The sequence below is a fragment of the Myripristis murdjan genome, chromosome 22, assembly GCF_902150065.1.
Source record: "Myripristis murdjan chromosome 22, fMyrMur1.1, whole genome shotgun sequence".
NCBI lineage: Eukaryota > Metazoa > Chordata > Actinopteri > Holocentriformes > Holocentridae > Myripristis > Myripristis murdjan.
This window is the reverse complement of record NC_044001.1, coordinates 25,954,272-25,977,406: the sequence shown is the minus strand read 5'-3', so window position 1 is coordinate 25,977,406 and position 23,135 is coordinate 25,954,272. Positions and strand designations below refer to the sequence as shown.

General features: G+C 38.5%; 1 protein-coding gene across 2 annotated transcripts in view; it reads right to left on the bottom strand.

Annotated features, from left to right (window-relative positions):
• The window catches only part of lrfn5a (leucine rich repeat and fibronectin type III domain containing 5a), a 112,989-nt gene that overhangs the window by 5,095 nt on the left and 84,759 nt on the right, over positions 1 to 23,135 (bottom strand). For both annotated transcript variants that reach the window (XM_030045184.1, XM_030045186.1), the window contains exons 5-8: positions 22,858 to 23,038; positions 21,874 to 22,029; positions 19,584 to 19,843; positions 14,971 to 15,438 (exon numbers count right to left, since the gene is read on the bottom strand). In XM_030045184.1, coding sequence (XP_029901044.1) covers positions 14,971 to 15,438; positions 19,584 to 19,843; positions 21,874 to 22,029; positions 22,858 to 23,038 — 1,065 coding nt within the window. The remainder of the gene's footprint in view (positions 1 to 14,970; positions 15,439 to 19,583; positions 19,844 to 21,873; positions 22,030 to 22,857; positions 23,039 to 23,135) is intronic.

Here is a 23,135-nt window from a genome sequence, read left to right as displayed (position 1 = left end):
CTATGTGTATGTGTGTGTGTGTGCGTCTGTGAGTGTGTGTGTGGAAGAGAGATAAAAGAGCAGAAGAGAGAGAGAGAGAGAGAGAGAGAGAGAGAGAGGGAGGGAGAGTAAATAGCAAGGAATATTCAGGGAACAGTTGAACAGTTGGAACATTTCTTGACCCTGTGAGCTTTTACCTTTGTGTCTTCGATCATTTCAACTTTATGGCAGCGAGCCCTGGCTAATGAACACACAGTAACAGTCAGATGGCACATGGACACAGTTACATCCTGTTCAGACCTGCTGTTTTCTATCCACATATATCCAGATTGTGTGTAGATTCAGTTGAGACAGATTGCAGGTCACACCTGGCATTAAAATTGCAGCTTGAGTAACCAGCAGTTACTGCATCCCTGCTCTATATGCAAATACTTACAACATCACTTCATTGCCATTCCTATGCCCACTCTCAAAAATAAACCAATACAGACAGTGTCCACAACAGACCATATTTCATATACTCTTAACTTATTTTTATGGGATTTTTTTTCTTTCTTTCTTTTGTCATAGAAATGTGAAGTGCTTGGGTGGTAACTTGTTGACTTTTTCAAATGCACTAAATGAATAAACTTGACGTTGACACAAATCAGTGTTCCATTATCAAAAGGCACGTTACCTCAACAAAAGTATTCCATTAACACAACACAGTATACAATCAACAGACAGCATATTCTATTAATGAAGCGATTGATCAATTAAAGGCAGAGTTCCATCAACAAAGTCAGTATTACATGATGTTCCATCAATCAAAGGGAGTGTGTTCTGTGTTCTGTCATAAATTATGTCATAGTACTATACTGAAAAAATACTATCAACAGAAAGTGTTCCAGTAACTCAAGTTTTATAACAAATGAGCATATCATCATCAACTATGATGATATACAAAGTTAGCTACATTTTCCTTGGCTCATGACCAACCTTCACATGAAAAGTGATGGAGAGCCAATCATCCATTTGAAAGTTATTTGTGTGACAAATGGATGAACAGATAAATGGACGCACACCAATTCATTGCACTCACTCAACCCATCTAATCAGATGCTACAACCAAGTTCACATCTCATCGTGAGCTTTCACTGTCAGTTTCAAAGCCAAGCTGTAGCCATTCATACATTCATACATACAAGATTCATTCAAGATACTGACAATATGTTTGGCAGATTTGCCTGTTGTACCGGCGAGTTCAACAAAATACATTTGCATGCAAAATTTTTCATTTGAAGCTGATTATTTCTTTACTCTGTGAACTGTTAGCACTGTGAACTCATCCAACCCGACCCATCCATTGTGGCTAATTTCTTTGTGTCTGAGTTGGATCTTGATGCCAGTATTTGAGGCCCGACAGTAGGCAGATGATTGCCTTGGCCGAGGCTATTACACTAATCTATCTGCTCTGCTCTGCCAAGCCCTCAGCCCAGGGCGCCTCTGTGTGTGTGTCTCATTTTCATTACACTTCTATTACACTTTACAGAGAGAGTCTGAGAAGGAAAGTGTGTGTGTGTGTGAGAGAGAGAGAGAGAAAGAGAGAGAAAGGGTGTGTGTATGTGTGTGTTTATGTATGTCTGGTCGTGCATCTATGAGTATACACTTGTGCTCACATGTCTGTGTGTGTAATATGTGCACATGGATGTGTGTATGTGTGGGTTCCACTGCACTAATCTCCTCCCAAGGCAGCATGCTCTCCCCAGTAGTCGTCACTGCATCTGGCTTTCTGCCAATATTCATCACTGATACAGCAATACATGCTGGTGAAAGCAAAACCTTATTGTGTGTGTGTGTGTGTGTGTGTGTGTGTGTGTGTGTGTGTGTGTGTGTGTGTGTGTGTGTGTGTGTGTCTTAATCAACTCCAGCTTTCTTCACTAGGGGCAGGACAAAGCCTGGAGGCCAATATGATCTCCATTAGTTTTTCTCAGCTTTTTTTCTCAAGACAAATGAATGCCTCTATGCACAGAACAGTGAACTCTGATACCAGATTGTTCCATTTCAGGCCATTTCACTTGATTAAATATTGGAGCAAGCCTGCCAGCAAAAATCTGCATTATTCCAAAAAAAAAAAAAAACGGTCATGGCAATGATCCAACAGACAAGACCAGTGCTCCCAGGTCAAGCTGGACCTGTGTGATAAGAGAGGAGGGCTTTAGTAACTCTGATGTGTCCTGTGCTCAGCGGCTTTCCATTTCAGCTTTTCTGTGACACACTGAGTGAATAAGCTTCAGCCCACTCTGAGATTAAATAATATTCACTGTTCTTCAATGGCTCACTGATATACCAACAATAATTAAGTAATTAAACATTAACGTGTTCTGCCTGAAAAAAGGAGAAGCATCTCCATGGGCTGATGTTGCTAACAGACTGCATGATTTTCAGTAAGTCCTTGTTGTTGAAATGTAATGTGCATTCAGTTGGTGAGAACACCTTCACCATTTCACAGACTCCCTCACTCCTTTAACTTCTACCACATCAGTCTTTTATTTGTGGCCTCTTCATATCCTACCTGAGTTGGTCCTATTTCCCACAGGCTTACTCATTTTTTCCAATTCCTTAAGGCACCACCTTTTAAAGTTACTTTCTGAAGCCACCTGTCAACTCATCTGACTGTCAGTGTCCATCATCCAAAGAACAAATCACAATCTTTGCTTCTCACTCACCTAGTTTCTGTATATACACGTCATTTATTTTGTGTTTGTGTTGTCGTTTCAGCTCCGGTTCGGTCGTACAACCCCCACCACGAAAACAACGGCTGCAGAGGGTTACACAGGGGGAAATCCTCTCTCCATTCTCATTAGAATCTTCCTCTCCCATTAATTGAATGATGACTACCATCCATCGGAGCCTTTCCAAACATATTTTCATGACCAATAAATTTTTCATTTTATTAAGCAAAGTCTCTCAATTTGTTCACTCAAATTAGTCTCCCCTGATTGAACTGCCATGTCTGAAGAGTTTAGTCAACCGGCATTTCATCAGTGTCATTGTAATGGAAGACAGAATGTTCCATTTCACATTTCATCACTCAGATTCCCTGGAAGGGTTTTGTCAGCGAGTACAACATTCATCCAATTTCAAGTGTTTTAATATGCAGAGATGCTAGCACCTGGCAAGTGTGTAAACTAGCACTGAGTTTTTCACTTTTTAAAATTATTGAAGCTCTGCCTTGTCTTATCATGATTTAAAATCAGAAGTCTAACAGTTGTGGTTACAATGGTTCTGATTACAGTTCTGTCACTTTCAAGGCAATTTTGTTATAATGAAAGAAAGAAACATCTGGCAAAATTAGTTCAAAGTGGAGTCAAAATGAAATAGCTGAAAATCTGCAAATGCTTATGTTATTTATGTTGCACATTCATATGTTACCTCTTAATACATGCTGTGGTTGTGTGGATGTTTAATATCACCAATTTGCTCTATTTTAATTTATATTTTATTTCTCGTAAGTGTGTTGAATTGTATGTCCCTACAATCAGTTTTCACTTTTTGATGCATAATCCTGCCTTATCATATATTTTTCTTTACATTTGGCTTCTCAGAGACAGCCGAGATCTGATCTTTTAGAGGTGAACAGCTGTTGACTTCAGAATGGACCTGCCACCCTAAATAGACTTGACGTTGGTGGCTAACAGCTTACAACACTTGCTGCTCATTGCTCAACCTTTAATGCTAATCCTAACTCTGAGGGCATGCAAATTACTTGACTGTCTCTCTGGCAAAATAAACAGCTATCTCCTAGCTTAATTGGCTATAGTCACCTTGTTGCACATGGATTAACAAAGCTCTCTCAGGCTGTTACTGTATGTCTAATGCTGCTATGTCTAAGCAGCTGAAATTTTAAAAAGCTAGCATATAGCTTCATTACCACATCATCTGAATGAACAATTTAACTGCCAAACTTCATATGATTAAAAAATATAAAGTATGTCAAACCATCAGTACAGTTGCCAGTCTAATGTGGCCTGACCTCAAGGAAAAGGTTTTAAATCCGTTCAGTGATTTCAATGTGCTCAATTTAACTTTCTTCATTTTCTAAACAATTAATCTAACAATGTCAAAATGCAGCATGGCCCACTGTAAGGCACATGAGTGCCCAACCAAACCAGATAAGAATCACGGGTCTATAAGCACAATGTGAAGAGGATTAATGGTAGCTCAACGATTGCCCCATTACTTGCTGACCTCGAAGCTAATGTGGCTTACACAGCAGATGGCAGAGTGCCATGCTAATAGGTCCGAGTCTCAAGGCAGACAGCAAACATTACACTATCAGGACCTAGCGTCATATCTCTGTTTTACCATGCATAAGGCCCTGCATGCCACAGCTAATGCCCAACAAGCTTGTAGTCAGAGGTGGAACAGGGATTTTGAGCCCAAGGGTTTAGCTAGCTGTCATCTAAAACTGCATTTTCATAACACCCTGCTCAAAGACTTACTGAGAACAAGTTTGCACTGACTCAGGCTGTACAATATTAACCAAGACCTAGTGGACAAGTAGTGGTTTCAGTCATGCAAAGGCTCCAGTACTAAATTACATGATTATTCTTCCCAGTGACAAGTAAAGTAACACATTTCAATCTCAATTTCTGTCATTAAATTACAGTATACATTCAAAATTTGTTACTTTTGTGGTCTAAATATGAGACTATGGGTCAAATATCCCCAAAATTTAATCATCTCCACAAGACAGTTAGTTTTCCCCAAAACTGTTTCTCACACAAAACAGACTAGATGCAAAATGGCTGAAAAGTGCACTTTCTCCATGTGGCTGTATTCCCACTGAGTAATCACCTTATATTGAGCAAAAGGATGACGAGAACACAACACTGATTCTTGGGAATTTGGATAAATCATGTCCCACTAAGAAAAATGCTATTTCTGTTGTCCTCAGATAGGAGATAATCATTTCAACTTGATTAAAACAACAAAAAGTAATAATTTCCCTGAATAATAGCTATATTTACCACATGAAAGAGTACATCATAATATGTATTAAAAACTACAAACGATGAGTTTTGAACAATATTCACTGTTATTTTGTGGTTGCTCAAAATGTGTCCCACATATTCATCACCACCGTCAGATATTTATTTAAAAAACAAAAAACTCTACAACTACAAAGTCAATTACATTCCTGAGGATCCCTTTTCAAACCTTCAGCTCTACTGCATGCTTCAAGACCACTCAGGCTCCTGGAAGTTTGCTGTTTTCTCTTAAATCTCTTCATGTTTTTGGACACTGCTACTGTCACAACCATAACATGTCAACACCGTCACTTTTGTATAAAAAACATTAGATTAGATTATGGAATAAATGTATACTTTTTAAGAAGAGGTCTGATGCAGGTAGCTTCAGGGGGGAAACAAGATGGCTAATGTGAACAACTCATGCTTATCATGTGAAAGAGCAGGTTTTTGTCACCACCGTCAGACGTCACCACCGTCAGGTTTTCTGTGTGACGGTGATGACTGAAGTCTGAAAAATGCTTATAACAGTGCTCAGGATTGTTATTTTTTGTACCAAATAGTTAAATAAAGTTGTTAAGCAAGAAGCCATTGACTTGAGTGGTATAAATTTTGGATTTGTATGTTGTAATGAGGCAACTGTCACCACCATCAGATTAGTGTCACCACCATCAGATTCAGTTATATTTGTTTTAAATGAATATGCTTACAATATGTTTCTTTGGTGCTGTTGAGTTATTAAAGTAATAGTCTCTTTAATACAAAAATATGTTTTTCAAATAAAAAAAAAAAAAAAAAACATTACAGTGACGGTGTTAACAAAAACAAAGTAGCCTAATAACTGGAAAAACGCCTATTTTATGAAAAAAATGCAAAATGAGGAGGTTGCACCGGTACATTGCTGAACAGCCAAGACCTTGGCCTATGATGATATACCTTCAGATTTTGTAATTTAACTCACTTTTTTTTCAAAATTAAAACCTGTTTTATCCAAATTCCCAAGAATCAGTGATAAGACATAAATGCTTGTGTTTATTTATCATCAAAGGATGGTTTGGATGTTTCTAATGAACTGACGTGCAACAAATTACTGTTTTAAGAAAGAAAATGTATGAAAAAAGGAAAAGAAAAGCAATGAAAATAAATATTAGTAATGAATAATATTACTGTTCTTATAAGACTCACACTGCAGATTCTAAACAGATTTTAACCAGTCAAACTGCAGTCAAAAGCCATTTAGAAAAAAGTAACACCTACATCACACTGCATCTAATTATTTCTATGTCCTCTACAACATAATATGGATTCACACTCAACAATTAGCGTGAAGAGAACAACAGCAGTGCTGCCTCCATTTTAAATCATGTCAAAACAATGATGCCAGCTTTATTTGCTAGCTGCTGAAGGTGAAATTGAACTTGTATCCTTTAATTATAGTTACTGAGGGTTTGTTTTAAATGTTTTGTATAAAAAATGACAACTCTGTTGAAGGGCATTTTAATCATGACATAGGCCTAATGTTTATCAATGTTGAGAATTAATCAAGGATTTTCTCAGGAATTCCAAATCCTTAGTTGACACTTCTTGCAGTTTTAAAACAAAAGAGGGTAGATTTTATGTTTTTCAAGATCTTATTACTGCTGATATCAGTGCAAACATGCATTGTATAGTACATAATGAAAACTGTCTTAGACACTGAGGAGACATCTCAGCGCTCCACTATACGGTATATAACTGCCTATGGACCTCAGCTCTATTCCTCCAGTTTTGCTGAGTCATGTCCATCTGTACATCTTTAATGTTGTGGTTGTCTCTTTATGCCCTTCCTTCCATTTAGATTCCTTCATGATGTTATGGTTGTACGTCCATACATCGTCCATTCCTTGCTGTCTTCCATTTATGCAGTTCCGCCTTTCCTCATCTTCCCCGTGCTCTCTCCTTTCATCTTTTGCTATTTTCTCCTGTCCTCCCTTTTTTCTTACTCCTCCCTGCCCTCACTTACATTGTTCATTCCATCTCTCTCTTACCTATTCCATACTTTCTTTCTCTATGCTTCTCTTCCTCCATTCCTCTTTTCAGTCCTTCTCCTCCTTGTTCTTTGCTTCTACCTCTTTCTTCTTTCATTCCTTTTTTCTTCCTCTCTCCCCTGTAACCCTTTCTAGCCCTTAATCTCCCCCCTGTGTCCTTCTTTCCTTCCAGCTCCATTCTTCCAGTTTAGCTGGATTATCTACAACCTTCCTTAGTCACTTTCTGTCTCTTTCTCTTTGCTTCTTCCATCCCAGTCCTCCTTCTCTTTTGTTTTGTTCCTCCATTTAAGCATCTAAATCGCTCCTTAATGTTGCTGTTGTGTCCTTCCACCCATCCTGCCTTCCTTCCTCCTGTACTTCCTCTTATCCCCTGTTTTCCTTCCTCCTTCCTTCCAGCTTGGTTCTTCCAGTTTAGCAGAGTCATCTAAATCTCTCCTTAATGCTGTGATTCTCTCCTTCATACATCCAGTCCACATTTAAAACCCTATAGACCACTTAGAGCAATCACACTGTTACGTTAGGCCCACGATATGTTTATGGCGCCATAAAATCAGAATTGGAACATTACAGTGGGATAAAGGCGGATGTTTTTTACGCCTTAAGCACAGCTGAGCTAGGTGTTATACCTGGGCCGTGGGGACCATCGGCAAGGATAAAGTGCTCCCTGCTAGTGAGAGTGTGTGGATGCATGTGTGCATGTGAATATGTGTATATGCCTTTTAAAAACTCTGAACTCATCCTCCACCCCCTGTTGTGTAGCTCATAAAAAGCCTGCCACGCAATTTGCTTGATGTGTAGTTTTTTTGGCAAATGGCAAACAGCCCCTGTAGCTCGATGGATCTGCTGGAGTGGAAAACAACACAGAGGAAAAAAGCAAACAACAGGCAGAGCAGATGAGGACTAGGACAGGGAAAGGGGGCTAAATTTAAAAGTAAAGGTTGCAGCCTATCTATCTATCCATCCATCTCTCTATCTATCTATCATTATCATCTATTGTATTCATCCACTTATCCATTAATTAATTAATTCATTCATTAATTCCTTACTAGCATCTTTTCATTAACTTAAGAATTGGTTCTTCTCATGAGTAAAAGCACCTTCTCCTCTTAGGCCACTTTATGGTCACAATGTTGGGTGTGAATTTTACTATCATCATCGCCACAGCTGTGAATGGATCAATAAAACCAGTGGAGTGTAAAGGCCAAAGACAGCATGTACTGCTCTCGCCAGGGTCGGTCAAGTAAAGAAGGTCACCACATCGTTTCATCTCTATCAGCACTCCCTTCCCCTGATCCTGAAATAAGGAGTTTATAGCTGAGGCTTATGTGAGGGATGTTGCAATGGATGGCTCAATAGAGTTTTCTCTTGTTTCCAATTAAGGACCTACCCAGCAGGGGGTGGGGGCATAGAGCACCTTCCTCTTGTACAGTTTCAAAATAATGCACCACCACTTGTCTGTGGTTCTGCCTTGGAGTGTCAGAGGGTGGTGCGATTAACCTGTGAGTTTAAATATTTAAAATGGCAGCAGCCACAAACAGAAGGTTTCTCCAACAACAGCACAGATAATTTTGTTGACTAAAAGTATGGCCAAAAGTATTCATCAACACTACGTTGTCAAGGATGAAATCTAAACAGAAATCAACTTTGTTGACAAAAACTACAATGAACTATGACATTTTTGGTAACAAATAAAAAGAGATGAAAACGCCAGAAACAGACAAATGAAAACACAACTCATGACCTCAGTTTCCAAGGGAACAGATATATGGGCAAACTCTATGTTTGATATTAAGTACAGGATAAAAACAAAAGCTAGATACAAATTAGAAGCTATAATAAGGAATGTGGATCAATTTATGTGTAAAGGTCACTAACAGATAACTTAATGAGGAACTGTCAGAGGAAAAAATGTGAAAAATGACTAAGAAGAGTAAAACTTACAAAAAAATGCATATTAGTCAAAAGACTACAACTACGATACTGGATGTCAAAATTAACACCGGCACAGGCCAACAAAATCCAACACGATATTATTTGTCACATTGATCATAAGGGTGTAGCCACCCACTGCCCCTCTCCCAACTCCAAGCAGAAGTCCAACCCTCCAGGGAGTAGTTACATAATGTTTCTGGTGTTAGGTGCCATTGCATTTTTATCTGCCTCATTGCCATTTTCATGAAAGCAAATATGAATTTTTGCACTAAACTGTTCTCAACTGCATAGAGCGTGTCTACAGCTAAAAATCCATATGTTTGATTGTATCAGCAGAGTGCTTGACCAAAGTGGTTTTTAACTAGTCTCAAAGGAAAGAAAACAAACAAAGGGTATTATAGTTGCTCAATAGATGGATGAGGTCCCCACAATGATAGATACATTGAATAAGTCTTCTGAGTTAGTGGCATACATTTACCTGATTCATTGGAAGTGGCCAACCAAATGTATTTTGGATTGACAGAAAAGTTATCTTGAAATTGTGGGTCCCCAGAGAAAAGTCAGAAAACAGCTATTCTAAAATTTCCCTGGAGAATACTGTGGAAGGACTAGCAGTGAGCGTTGTTCAGTAAATGTCCCAAGAGAAAACCTGTGTTCCCCACAGTTCTTTTTTTCAGACTCTCTAAACACAGATATTGGTTATACTCTGTTTTGTCTTTCTACAGTTGCAGTTTTTGAAAAGACATTTACATCATCAGTGATTTGGTTTGAGAATAACAACTACTGATTTCAGGACAAATAAAGGATGTAAGAAAAATGGAAATACAAGGTTTCTGCATGACACCAGTGAATTGTGGAGGAAATACACACTGGGCCCTATGTTACACCCAGCATAAAGAAGTGCTGAGCATGACACAGATGTCTTTGCTAGTTGTATCTATCTATCTATATGATGATTACCATTAGGGATCGCACTTTTAATTTCGTTGTACATTGTACAGTGACAATAAAGACATTCTATTCTATATATATATATATATAGATAGATAGATAGATAGATAGATAGATAGATATAAATATATAGATATAGATATATATATAGATACACACACACACACACACACACACACACACACACACACACACACATATATATATATATATATATTTGACAGCAAGTATGCTGGACATCCTTCAGCTGTCCTGCTAAAGTGTCTGTTTGACCTCTGACCTCTGGGTGGAAGGGGGTGAAAGAAAATAGCATTTCTCAACAAGGTTCAATAAAATGTTTCAAGCATTCTTAGTAGAGTTTGGATATACAGTATACTGTGCTACTAAGAGGTCAGCCTAACTGTGTGGGTAAGCCTTTAAAAGCTTTAAACTGCCATTCATCCATCCATTTGTTCACACTCAGCTGAAATTACAGTATGAACAAAGGAAACAAACAGCACCCCCTGAGGTCTGCGAGACAGCATTATGTTGAACAGGAAGGGACTGAAGTGCAGAAATATCAATTTGCTGCAAATCAATCAGCACTCATTGAGCCCGAAAAGATGTGCTCTGTGTAGAACAATGGGGTAGTCTTCCCTTGTCTATCACACTCCTCCAGTCCCTCTCCCACGTCCCTCCTCCTCTGCCTCTCTCACTCATCTGTTTTTTTCTCTTTTTCTCTGTTCTCCTCCTCCCTCTCCCTTTCTCTCTACCTCTCTTTCTCTCTGGGTTTGGTTAATGAAAAAGCAGAATCAATGAGTTGTTGCTTTGTCCAGACAGAGGTGTTGAATGGAAATCAATCCGCTATCTAAAGGCAAGAGGGCTGCAAAATAACACTGAGAAACACAAAGGGCTGCAGAGATTAATATAAGAGGGGGCGGAGGAGAGCAAGAGAGGGGGAGAGAGAGAGAGAGAGAGAGAGAGAGAGAGAGAGAGGTGGAGAAGAAGAGGGGGTAACACAGTAAAGCTACATGAATTATCATGAATTTCTTCATGCATAAAAAAACATTAATTTATGCATGAAAAACTGAAAAAATTATAAGGAATTCCATTAACAGTATCTCATGTATGCATACATGCAAGAACAATACATCAATTAATGCAATAACTAATGTATTTCAGTCTTAATGATCTACACTGTGAGTTAAACACAGTCATGTGTCCTTCATAGTAGACAGACCTAAAAACTGGTCAATCACAGTACATAGCACATGAATTGTTGAAATCCTCCAAGTAGTGTAGTCATCATTAACTAAGCATTAGATTCTCGTGTTATTAATGATGTCATAATTGTGAAATAACAAAAGTTAAGCATTTATGATTTAGCTTGCAAAATAATACAGCCATCAAAAGTTCATTTGGCACTAAAAGTTAGACATGAATTAGTGATAATTCATGTACCCTTACAGTGAAGTGTTACTGAAGTGGTAACAACTGCAGAAAAGGTAGACAGTGAAGAGCAGAGCAGAGAAAGAGGGGTGGAAATGAGTATAAAAGATAGAGAGAGTCTGAGTGACATAAAAAGGAGCGATGGCAGTGGAGAGGGAATGAGTGACACTCTCCCTTCCTTCAGCAGCTACTGTCAACACGCCTTTGAGCAAAGCGCTGAACCCCCTGAACTTTACTACTTTAAAGGACCATACCAGTGATTTTACACGTTTAGTGTAATATTATACAAAATGTTAATACTTCACATTTCTGCTATTCTCTTCCCAAAGAAAGCAGTCATCGAGTGATGTGAACAGGTCTGAAAGCCTTCCTGGTGGTGCATTCAGGGGGCGTCTGACAACAGTTACTACAGTCATTTCCCACTAACAGCATCAAATTCATCAGTTCTGCTGTCAGTAAATCTAACCCTGAAGACACAAAGCACCAGTATCATGAAGATATTAAGAATATGAAGATGTTGTGAAGTAATGAAGATGTTTGATAGTAATACTTTGATAGTGAATTTGATAGAATTTGAAAGTGGCCATAAAAATCATGTGGTAAACCCACTCATGTGTTTTCCTACATTTTGAAAGTCCAGAAATTCACGGCTCCCCTCTGACCTTGGAAGTACTGGATTATGAGAACAAAAGTGCCTCTACCACAGTAATTCTACTGACAAGAGCTGCACAAATTTAGAAAATTATGCTGGATTATGTGTTTGATGATGACGAGCTCCGAAGATGAATTTGCCTTCTGTCCAATCATGTTTACAATCCTTGTAAACAGTCCCTCTGAAAATAGTTTTTGAGGAAACGTTTACTTTACACAGCAAGTTATAAGTACTGTGGTTTATGAATGCTGACGGCTTTGTTAGCCAAATAAGCAGAACATTATAAGGTGGAAATTCATTATTTGAAAATTTTAAAATCAAGGGATTTTGTTATATATATATATATATATATATATATACATGCTGAAATCTTGATGTGCAAAATGGTTTGTTGCTATGTAAAATGTGGTTAATTGCAGTAAATGGGCAAAACGGCCGCTAAGAGCCTGGCTGTGTGGCTTGCATAACTTGTGAAAGACAGAAGCAGATAGAGATAGAGAAAAGAATCTCAGTAATCCAGCAAAATAACCCCAATAAAATGTACAAATAAGGCATTTGGATCCTGCAAATGAGCTGAGGCTTTGGATTGCTTTTGGGAAGAGCAGAGAGAGGCAGCACAGAGAGACAGGAATTTTCTTTGCAGCAGTTTCTACAGCTCTATCTCAGTGTGAAAAGCTATAATTCTACCCTTACTAGACACACAGCTATAAATCATATCGGCACCATCTGTTGATACTACATCCTCTGAATGGGGTTAAGTGCTGATGAATTATGTACAGAGATTAGGAATAATACGCAAGACAGATAAAAACCAGCATATGATGTTGATTTGTTAATTATATATTTGGATAGAGAGAGATAAAGACATTAAGAGATAAAGTATGTACACTGTAAATCTGTGTCCTAGTGACAAGTGTGAAAATAAATACTTACATTTACTCACTTTACTGTAATTGAATGGCTTTTTTGTCTACTATTTTTTAAAGTTAGTATTTTTATTTTTACTTAAGTAAACTTTTGCTTCAAGGTAAGTCTGAAATGGCAGTGCACACCACTTTGTTTCCTAATGTTAAGTGTGATGCTGAGAAAGGATAAAACCCCTCACACCAAGACTAATAACCCTTAAATTTAATAGAACACTTTTAAATCTGTCTTAAATGCAATGTACTGATGTCAAATGAACACAAAAATATAAACAATAGCGAGACATACAATTATATTACGAAGATAAAAGGGCATTCATCATTCTTTACCACATCATCACAAGGTGTTTTGCCCTCCCTTTGAAACTGCATAGCCTGCCTTTAAGTATTGTTATTAGCTACATTTCATATCTCATCCACTACAGAGTACAGATTTGGCTGGCTTTCAAAAGACACTGAAACCTGGCCATCATAAACTGGCAAAATGTGATTCCTTCTGCAGTGGTTGCACAGTCTACAGACACGAAAGCAGATATGGCTGTTTGTTGGTGCACCTTTTCATAATTTCCAAACTTCTGATAAAAGAATCTAGTTTGAACTAGATTTTGAACTAGAAAAGGTTGAGACAAAGGGAAAGACATATTTTATAGCATATTGTTAGAGTAAAGCATAACTCTAACTTTTACTTAAGTATATTTTTACATCAGTCCCTCTACTTCTACTTAAGAAAAATACTTTTATTAGGGTACCAATTTCTAGTACTCTTTCCACCACTGCTGAGTGAGAATCTGTGTAGAAACTATCAAAACTGCATGGGATGTTGTCATTTCGAGAAAGCAGGTCAGCCCTGTTGCCCCCACCAACTCTTGTTGATGATACATACTGATGAAGTATGTGCAAGGATTAGTAAAGATAGGAAAGGCAGATAATACTGGCAGATTTCCTCATGAATGGTCTATGTGTTTGTTAATGCCCTTTCCCCCATCTCATCGAGGTAAATATTTAGCTCAAATAACAATCATTCCCAGTGAGATAGATCTAATCTGTGTAATCCTGAGCAAACGGCAAAAGTCAAGAAAGACTAGCCATGCCCTGTCTGTCAAGGCCATCCTGGTGACTCAGCAGGCTAATGCAAAATCCATTGTATTGCTGGGTTTGAATGTGGATCATGGACTTTCTCATGTCATTCATTCTCTTTTATACTTCATATTCAAGTTTTATTTTCGTATGTTCTGCTGCAGTTATTTCAACACACTGAATCCATTCTGTAATTCTTATATTTTCATATTTGATTCATATATTTTCCTTGACATATTTCAGTTTTGTATTTGCTGGTTAGAATACATTTAATACTCCCCATATGCCTTATTCTCATATCCTATTTATTCTATATCCTGTTACTATTTGCTGCTTTAATAGCCCAATTTCTCTACATGGATCATTAAAGCTGCATCTAGTCTGACAAAATCTAATTTATACAGCTCAGCCTTGGGTAATCTCCCACCTCTATGGTAGTCATAGTATCATTCAGTTGCTCTCATGTAAATGATGTAACTCTACTGTATCATACTGAATGATAAATGATGATAGCAAAGCCTATAGAGAGAGAAAGCTGGACCACAGCTATTGAATGCTGTGACACCATCAGGGGCAGTGCTGAGCACTTGCTAAACAGCAGAGTATATGGTGGTCAATGGGGCTAAATGTTATAAAGTGACCACTACATTTTTTTAGTCAATGTGAAATTGATGGTTGTACAATGATGGCAATATAAGAAGACTTCCACAAGCAATGACGCTTTGTGGTGTTGGAAAGAAGCATTTTTTCCCCAAATGGCTCCAGATTTCTAACAACATAATCACTGTCTGGTAATTTTTACCAATGCACATTAAAAGGTATATATAATTTAAGAGAGATGTTTTCTTGGAAAAGTCCCATTGACTGCTGTTCATTTTATTCTGTTTAGCCCTGTTTTAGTGCTCTATGTCGCCCCCTGGAGGTGGCCTCACATATCCTTGTGGATGGAATATCTCCCTATATAAACTTATCTCTGGTAATAGTCTTACCTATAAACCAACGAATCATCCTGGCTCCCATTGTACTGAATCTGGAACATCCTAATGCCTGGAATATTCCTCTGGAAGTTGAACTTGATCAGCGCTGTTGACGATGTGGCCTCGGCAATCACCACTCTCTTATCTACCCCGCTTTTCACATCGCCCGTCACATTGTTGCCATTGGCTCCGCCGCGGGTTGATGTAGAAATGTCTGATGATCCTGGGTCGGGCTCCTGGATGTTGTTGGTGTTGTTGGAGATGTGGGGAAGTTTTATGATCACCAGGTCCACAGTTTGGTGGGCTTCACCAGCGGGGTTTGAGGAAATGCAGGTGAAGGAGCCGGTGTCTTTGACGGTACTGATAAGGATATCCAGTGTCCCGTTTGTGTAGACCAAAGTTCTGGAGGAATTGGACACTAGTTTGCCCTCAGGAGAGATCCAGTGGATGGCTGGCTCTGGGTCGCCCCTCGCTTTACACCTTGAGGGAGAAACAAGACAGAACTGGGTCAGCTGTACAGCAAAAACAGCACTTTTTGAAGGCAGATTCAGTGATCCCCATTCTATATCTTCCCTCTGGGAGCAAACTGGGAGAGAACGTGCCTGAGTTTTATATTATAGATAAAGAAAACATTTATTTAAGTTAGAATACTGGGTCACCTCACACCTTATATGTGGGGAGATGCAAAGGTCACTGGACCACAATCTTTTCTAGAAGAGAAATAAGAACATACAAAGGCATTATTCAAGCCTCATTTAATCACTTGCTTTCAGCTGATGCTACAGCTCTGCATTTTTGTAGTTAATATTCGCTATAAATTGAATCTTTATGAAGTGTACAGAATGTTAAAATCACATTCTTTATTCATGAATTGAATGTATCAGGTGAATCCAGGCAAAAACTATGATCGCATTGATTACACGCTATAAAGTCATGAAGATGAGATGTAGACAAAGCTGAGAAGTCAGATAAAAGAAGGATTTTAAGCATTCAGACAAGTGAGATGTGGATTGTGCAAGAGGGGGTACATATCATTTGATCTCAATACTGAATAAATACCTTAAGGAAAAGCTCACTAACCCTATTTATACCAACTGAACTATGTATTTTTATGTTACAGTATGAATACATGTTTTTTTTTTTTTTTGTTTGTTTTGTTTTTTTTGCTCAGGGTCATAAACAGTATGTACACAAGTAAAGCAATGTCTGATGTCAGCTAAAATGAGCTCCAAACTGCATTCATTTAGTGTTTAGTTCATTTAGAGTTTAGTTAATTTGGGAAAGTGAAAGAGCAGTTGAAAGGAACACATAATGGTGTATTTCATGGGATCCATGTCACTTTATGCCAACTAATGAAGTGGTCCAATAAAAGTTGCGTAAACTATTGCCAGTAATCAGCAAAACTTAAAGAAAAAAAAAATCAATTGATTGTGGTGTATTGTGTTACCTTTTGTTTTTAAAAGAGGCCCTTTTGTCTCCAGTGCATAACTAGTTTTATGCTCTTATGCTCTTAAATTCAGGTGAGTTGAACCTTTTCTAATCTGTGCTTACAGGTTATACTTGGGACTGGGAACAAGACTAAATGCAAGAAAAACTGCCTCCTTTATTTCCTTCACTCCCTCTTTCTGTCGTGTCCATTATAGTTCAGTATTTGGAAAATTATGTCTACCATGCAAGACTGTGACCAATATATATGCAAATTAACTAATCGTCGTCACCCAAAGTTGTTGCTGTCTTGATTTAGTTATCTTTCTTTAAAAATGTAATTTGCTATCCCTGTCTTGAGCTTCATCACACATCAGGCCATTTCACATGTTCTAGGGCTCTTTGTCAACAGCTGAACAATTTGGGAAATTAAGACAGGGTGTGTCTAAGTGAGTGGAGTGCATTAAGGAGAGAAAAGTGGAAAAGAGAACAGCCTATTTTCTGTCCCTCGAGTGCTCTTGTCTTGTGGGAATATAGATTAATGAAAAGAGGTTTGTGGAACAGAGAATATTACATAGCAGAACTCAAAGAGCACCGACATAAAGTATATAGTACTACTGCTTTCCACTGTGCTGTATGTGTATTATTATGATATTAATAAAGGTTTCTGTTCAATGTAAGTCTTTGTAAGGTCTTTTCAGTGAGCGAGCATTAACAATAACAGGACCCTGGCTCTGTTAAACCTCATTGTCACAGAGCCTTCATTAATGTCATTGGTAACACCTGTGTTTACTAGGGATGAGCGACTACACCACTATCTGTATCTGTATATGTTCAAGCATCTACATTATCCATATCTGTATCCATACTCAGAGCGGGCGAGGCTTAACTGGAAGTGGGCGGGAATTAAACCAGAAGTTGGTGGGGTTTGACCGGAAATAGGTGGGGCTTAACCAGTATGTTATTTTAAGCCTGACATTGATATGGATTGATCAGAAGTTGCTTTATTTATTGTTTATTTGAAAACTATTTACAGAAAAAACGCACATTGACATATTCAATCTGCGGCTCCTTTAGGAATCAGTTGTTGATGCTAGCTTGGATTGTCCGGAGGGAGTTAGGCAGGTACTAGGCCATACGTCATGAAATACTGACAACGGAATTAAACAATCACTGCAGCAAATAGTTTCTGCATGCAAGCTGAGAGGATGGCTTTCAGCCGCAACACATCCATTGTAAATTAGGCGGTGGTGGAATGTATGAATTGCCTAGCGTGAAAAACACAAGTGCTCGCAAATACCAGTGATACAATGGCAATATAGCGACTTTCCAAACTACCCCCAAGTGACTTAATAACCTAATGTTAGTCAGAAACTTATTTATGTAACGTTTGTTGTGTTTGTTTTTGTGCCGATATGCCGTACACTGGCCGCCCATCTCTCCCTCATTCCACTTGCTGATACAATGACAACTTAGCGACTTTCCAAACTCCCCCAAGTGACTAAATCCCCTAACGTTAATCAGAGACGTATTTGTGTAATTATTGTGTTCGTTTTTCGTGTGTGTGTGTGTGTGTGTGTGTGTGTGTCTGTGTGTGTGTGCGCGCTTGTTAGGGCTTAACGATTTTGTTTCTGATTGCAAATTTCGATTGTAATTTGATTGGGATTTTTCTGACAGAAGTTGTGATTTTGATTTGATAATCATTTATTGTCCAGCCTTAGCGCTTGTAAACGTAAACAATCAGCTGTATATACTAGTTTCCAACCACTTGGTTTTTGTATTAATTCCTGTACTTTTTTTATTTCCTGCTACTGTTTGTGTTTGTACCTATTTTGTCAGTATCTTAGATCTTGCCATTTATGTTTGTGTGTGGAGACATTTGAGAAAATAATTAAAAATAATTAATTTATAAAATGTTAATCTAATGCCCAAATAAATCAGTTAATCAATATTTGTGTTTGCCAATTAACTGCCTTTTATCAAAATGCAGTTTGTTAAACACTCTGAAATTGTTATACTAGGTCTTGATATGTCTCAAAGCGTGGGCCAGATTGATGCATTTCAATTCCATATATTCAAAATTTTCGGCCGGGGGGCTCGGCACCCGGACCCCCCCCAACTGCGCGTGGGTGAACCCCCCGCACCCCCACCACCTAAGACCTAAAAATGGCCAAGCAAAACCATGTTAATTTTTATGAACTACAGTGAGAAAGTGTCAGACTCTCAGTGCATGCAGCCAAAATAATAATGGATTTCGTGTGTTCAGCTAATGTATGTGTGTAAGTGATCTGTGTGTGTTGGTGCGAGCAAAGTTTTCCAACTGACTTTATATCAAAAACCAGCTGGTAAGAGCAAGCAGATGGTAAAAAAAAAAAAAAAAAAACAGACAAAAAACCGACCGGTGTAGAGGCAGTGAGAGACGCGACGCGAGTCGCATTCAGCCTGTCTGCTCAAAAGCAGCACGTCTGTTACCAATCAAGTTTAGCAGAAACTCTACTGACTATCAGCGATTACAAACCAAGGTAAGAGCGAGCTGAAAAAAACCTGACTGCTACTGAAGAGAGACGCGACATGAGCGGTCACACCTGAGTGAGTGAGAGAGAGGTTGTCACTGTGTGTGTGTGTGTGTGTGTGAACTGTGCAGCTGCAGTGAACTGTGTGTGTAGGGGAGGGGCGCTGTGTGTGAAAGGCCTATCACACAACGTGGACAAAGTCAGCTACCCAGTGAGGAGTTTCATTCATTACAAGCACAGATATTGACTCATATTGCTCGGATAATACTTGTACTTGAGTATCCGGCTCAATCCTAGTGCTTCACTATATAACTTTTTTGTTCTGAAACAAGAGGCGTACCCTCGGTCAAGCCATTGCCTCAACATCTTGACATGCTCTTTACCTTGAAACAGTATCAAGCTTTGGGCTAAACATCCATAAAGGCAGCATAATCATTCGAGGAAGAGACAATGAGTACAGAGAATTGCAATAAAGAAGAAAATAAATGTAATGCTCATATTCACCTGGGTTTTTAAGTAAATTTTGTTTACTTCGCTGTTCATTTGTTGCTTAATGCTTTCTGTTGTTGTTGCTACAAGTCACAGCTGGCTGCACCCATCTCAAATCAAATACATCCAAAATGTTCAGAGCATCACTGACAAGCCTGGCTTTTCAATAGTGCTTTCAAGATATATAGGTTTTGATACCTGAGTGCAACTCTCTGCCCTTCCAGGACCCTCATCTCATGAGAGTATCTGGTAATGAGTGGTGGTTCGCAGAGGAACTCCTCCTCAGGAATGGACCAAAAGTATCTTCCAGAGAGATGCTGAGGCGAAGCGCACGTCTCCAGGTCATCCTCTCTGCTCAACCTTCGCAGCCAGAGTAACTCACAGTTGCAGTGGAGAGGGTTCCCACCAAATGACAGCGCAAAAGAAGAGGAGGTCATGACCCCAGATGTAGCCAGGACCTGGAGAGATAAAACAAGAGATGTATTTATTAAAACTTTAGTGGTCAAGAGGAAGTTGAAGTTGTTTTCCTGTTTCATATATTTACTGTTCCATACATCCAACTACATTCTTGGCCCCTTGAACATAGTCACTTCAGTGGTTTGGAGTTAACTCTTTGAAACCTCAGTAATTTATTTGAAAAACATGACAAGAAGAAATGAACAACAAGAAAATGACCATACAATTAACAAAAAACTTGTAATAAATAAAAAAAGCAGCACCTGCCCATAGGCTCCACATGTTTCAAAAATGCCTTGCTAAAAGGAGAATGAGCGTTACTGTTCATTCATTTTATCCTAACACACTTCCTCCTTGTGTTGCTGAAAATTTCCCTTAAAGGGCATCAATATAAGTTCATCTTGTCTTACCTTATCTTACTTTTTCTTCCAGTCACAAGACCACTTCTCTAACCTTTAGGCTACTGCTGCCTTATACTATGATTCACTGATTCATTATTTGACTGGCAAGACCACTGGTCATGCAATTTGTTTCAAAGTTTACTAACATCAGATAAACAAAGTGTTTTTCCTTAAAGGGATTTAAGTTAATTTGATTATGAAGCATGATGAGGCTGCCCCACTGACTCCTCCTTTAGCATTAGGGGTGGCTAAAATGTGCTGATGTTTTTGTTTTGTGGAGTGCCAAACCATGCATTATCACATCTGTCCAATCTATAAACCAAGCATGGAATTGTTTTGTTCTCTGCCAAATGTATTAATTGACCTCTTCATGGAAAGACTCACTGTAAGCATTTTTCTGTAATGCAGTTGAGGTTTTAGTGCATTTTTCCAGCTGTAAATGGATTGCTTATGTAAATAGTGAAAACAAAATGAAGCAGTGTTTTGAGATATGGGGAAGTCTGAAAGTTGCAAAGAGAATGTTTTCAGTTATTGGTCATATACACACTGGAGCTAAGTTGACAAGACAAGTGCTTTCTAAACTCATTGCAAGAAAGGTTCAGGTATTGACTTCTGAATTTGAGTGCATATTTAGTGAGTCTGAGTACTAGTGTGTACTTGAACTGCACTGGACATCTGGCTGTTAAGTGATGTGAAGTGCAGTAATCACTATGTTATCTTACATCATTCTTGTTCATTTCAAAAAACAAAAAAAAACATTGCTTGCATCGCTGTTCATAGCTAGAGGGTAAAACTTTTTCCTCAAGGGATTTGTTCACCATTCACTGCTACCATTCTGGTTCAATAAGCTGTACTTTATCACAGCAATGGCAGACAGTATCCTTAGTTTTTATAGTTGTGTTATTTGTCCAAGAATATGACACCAATACCAAGTTTAAAAAAGACAAAAAAAAAGAATGTGCATCTTGACAAAGGGATGAGTTAAAAACATGCTCATGAGTCCCCATTTTGGAATAGGCAATTATTGTATATATATAGTATCAAGGGAAGTTAAAAAGTGTCTAGCAAAGGATTGGTCTGGTACCCCGTGAAAAGGTGGATTTCATGTTAAGTAGTAAGAACTGAGCTTGGAGTGCTGAGGGCACAAACATGTTTTAAGGCTATATTAGCATTTCAGTCAAGACTTGCATGTATTCAGACTGTGGCACATGCTCAGAGGTAGTCCAGGTGTTGGAGGGTAGGGCCAGTGATGAACTGTTGATGGCTATGAATACAGTGCCTTAGTGTGGTGCTTTCCAAGTATTTTGAGTATTTTTGCTGAACTTTCCCACTCTGTTACCGTGTTTTCTCTTTCTTTTCTTTGTGAATGATGATTATAACACATATGTAAATCATTAATCCTATTATATTTTGTTTATGTGCCACAGTTGGAGAAAATGGAAGGAAAGGCAGAGATCATCGTGTTGCTAGGAGACACTGAAGAAGCCATGGAATCTGAACACATACACAACCTTGTTTTCAAGTTAATGTACAATACAAAGACATAAATCTGACCGATACTACTACTACTACTACTACTACTACTAATAATAATAATATTAATAATAATACCCACAAACCCCTAAGGATACCTGTGCACGTTGGAAAAGTGGGTCTGGTGGTAGTTTCTGGAGTTTGTTGGAGGTGACATCCAACCGGTTAAGTTTCTGGAGCAAAGAGAAGGTTCCCTCTGGGATAAAGTCCAACATGTTATGGTCCAAACTCAGGGTATGGAGGCTAGTCATTTTCTGTTAGAGGGAGACAGATGAACAGAGAGAGATACACAGTCCTTTATCCTTTTCTTTATCCTTTAGTTAAAGTCTTTCATAATACGGTTTAAAATCTTATAAATTAAGTATTAAGATAGGGGAGGGTGAAGCAAAGTGAGTGAGGGAAGGAGGTACGGATGTGGAGGGAGAAATATTTTAATCCTTATTTAAACTTCACCTGGATGACTTCCCAGAGTGTAGAATCCAGGTTATTGTTACTGTCATTTTAATCTCTCACTTCTTCTCAGTTTATAAGAACATAAGCTTATTCCTCCAGTCTGGCCTTAGCTGTGCTTTAAGTCCACCGAACTTTTGTCAAGTTCAATAAATGTAATAGCAGTTGTTGGTGCACACTGGTGCGGAATACATCAACCTTGATTTACAGCTTAACTATCTACAATTTTCAATCTTGTAAATCTACAGTGTAACTGGAAGCAACGCAGCACCAATTTCAAGGATTGAAGGAGCCTTATTTTCAACATATGGTGTCTTGCTGACATCTTGGTGGCAACTGCATTGTAATAACTCAATTTTGACTTGTTACAGAAATTACTTTAAAAAAGACACCACATCAATACATCCTAGAACATTTTAGGTCATACACATACAGTATTAGGGTAAAATATCACACAGGCCTTTGTTAAAGACATTAAACATGTGAGTACTAACAAACTGTCACTGTGTGGCTCCTGTGCACAAAAATAAGTTTAGTTAGTTTGCTTAGAAATTTGTCTAAACTGTATCTAAATAGTGGGGAGTTCGGGTAAGAGGAAATCCTGCTCTGTTTAGTTTCCATGTGACTCTGACCTGGATGGCCTCCCATGGAATGGAGTCCAGGTTATTATAACTGAGGTCCAGTTCTTCCAGTGCCAGCAGGTCATTGAATGCACCTTGGTGAATCAGAACCAGCTGGTTGTTGTTCAGGATGAGGTGGTGAAGCTTTGACATCCCACTGAATGTATCATTCGCTATTCTCGTCAACCGGTTACTGGACAGAAGAGTGGCATGGAGACAGAGAGAAAGAGTGTGAACAGAAAAAAATATACAAAGCGCATCATTGCACACTACTTAAGAGATGTAAATCA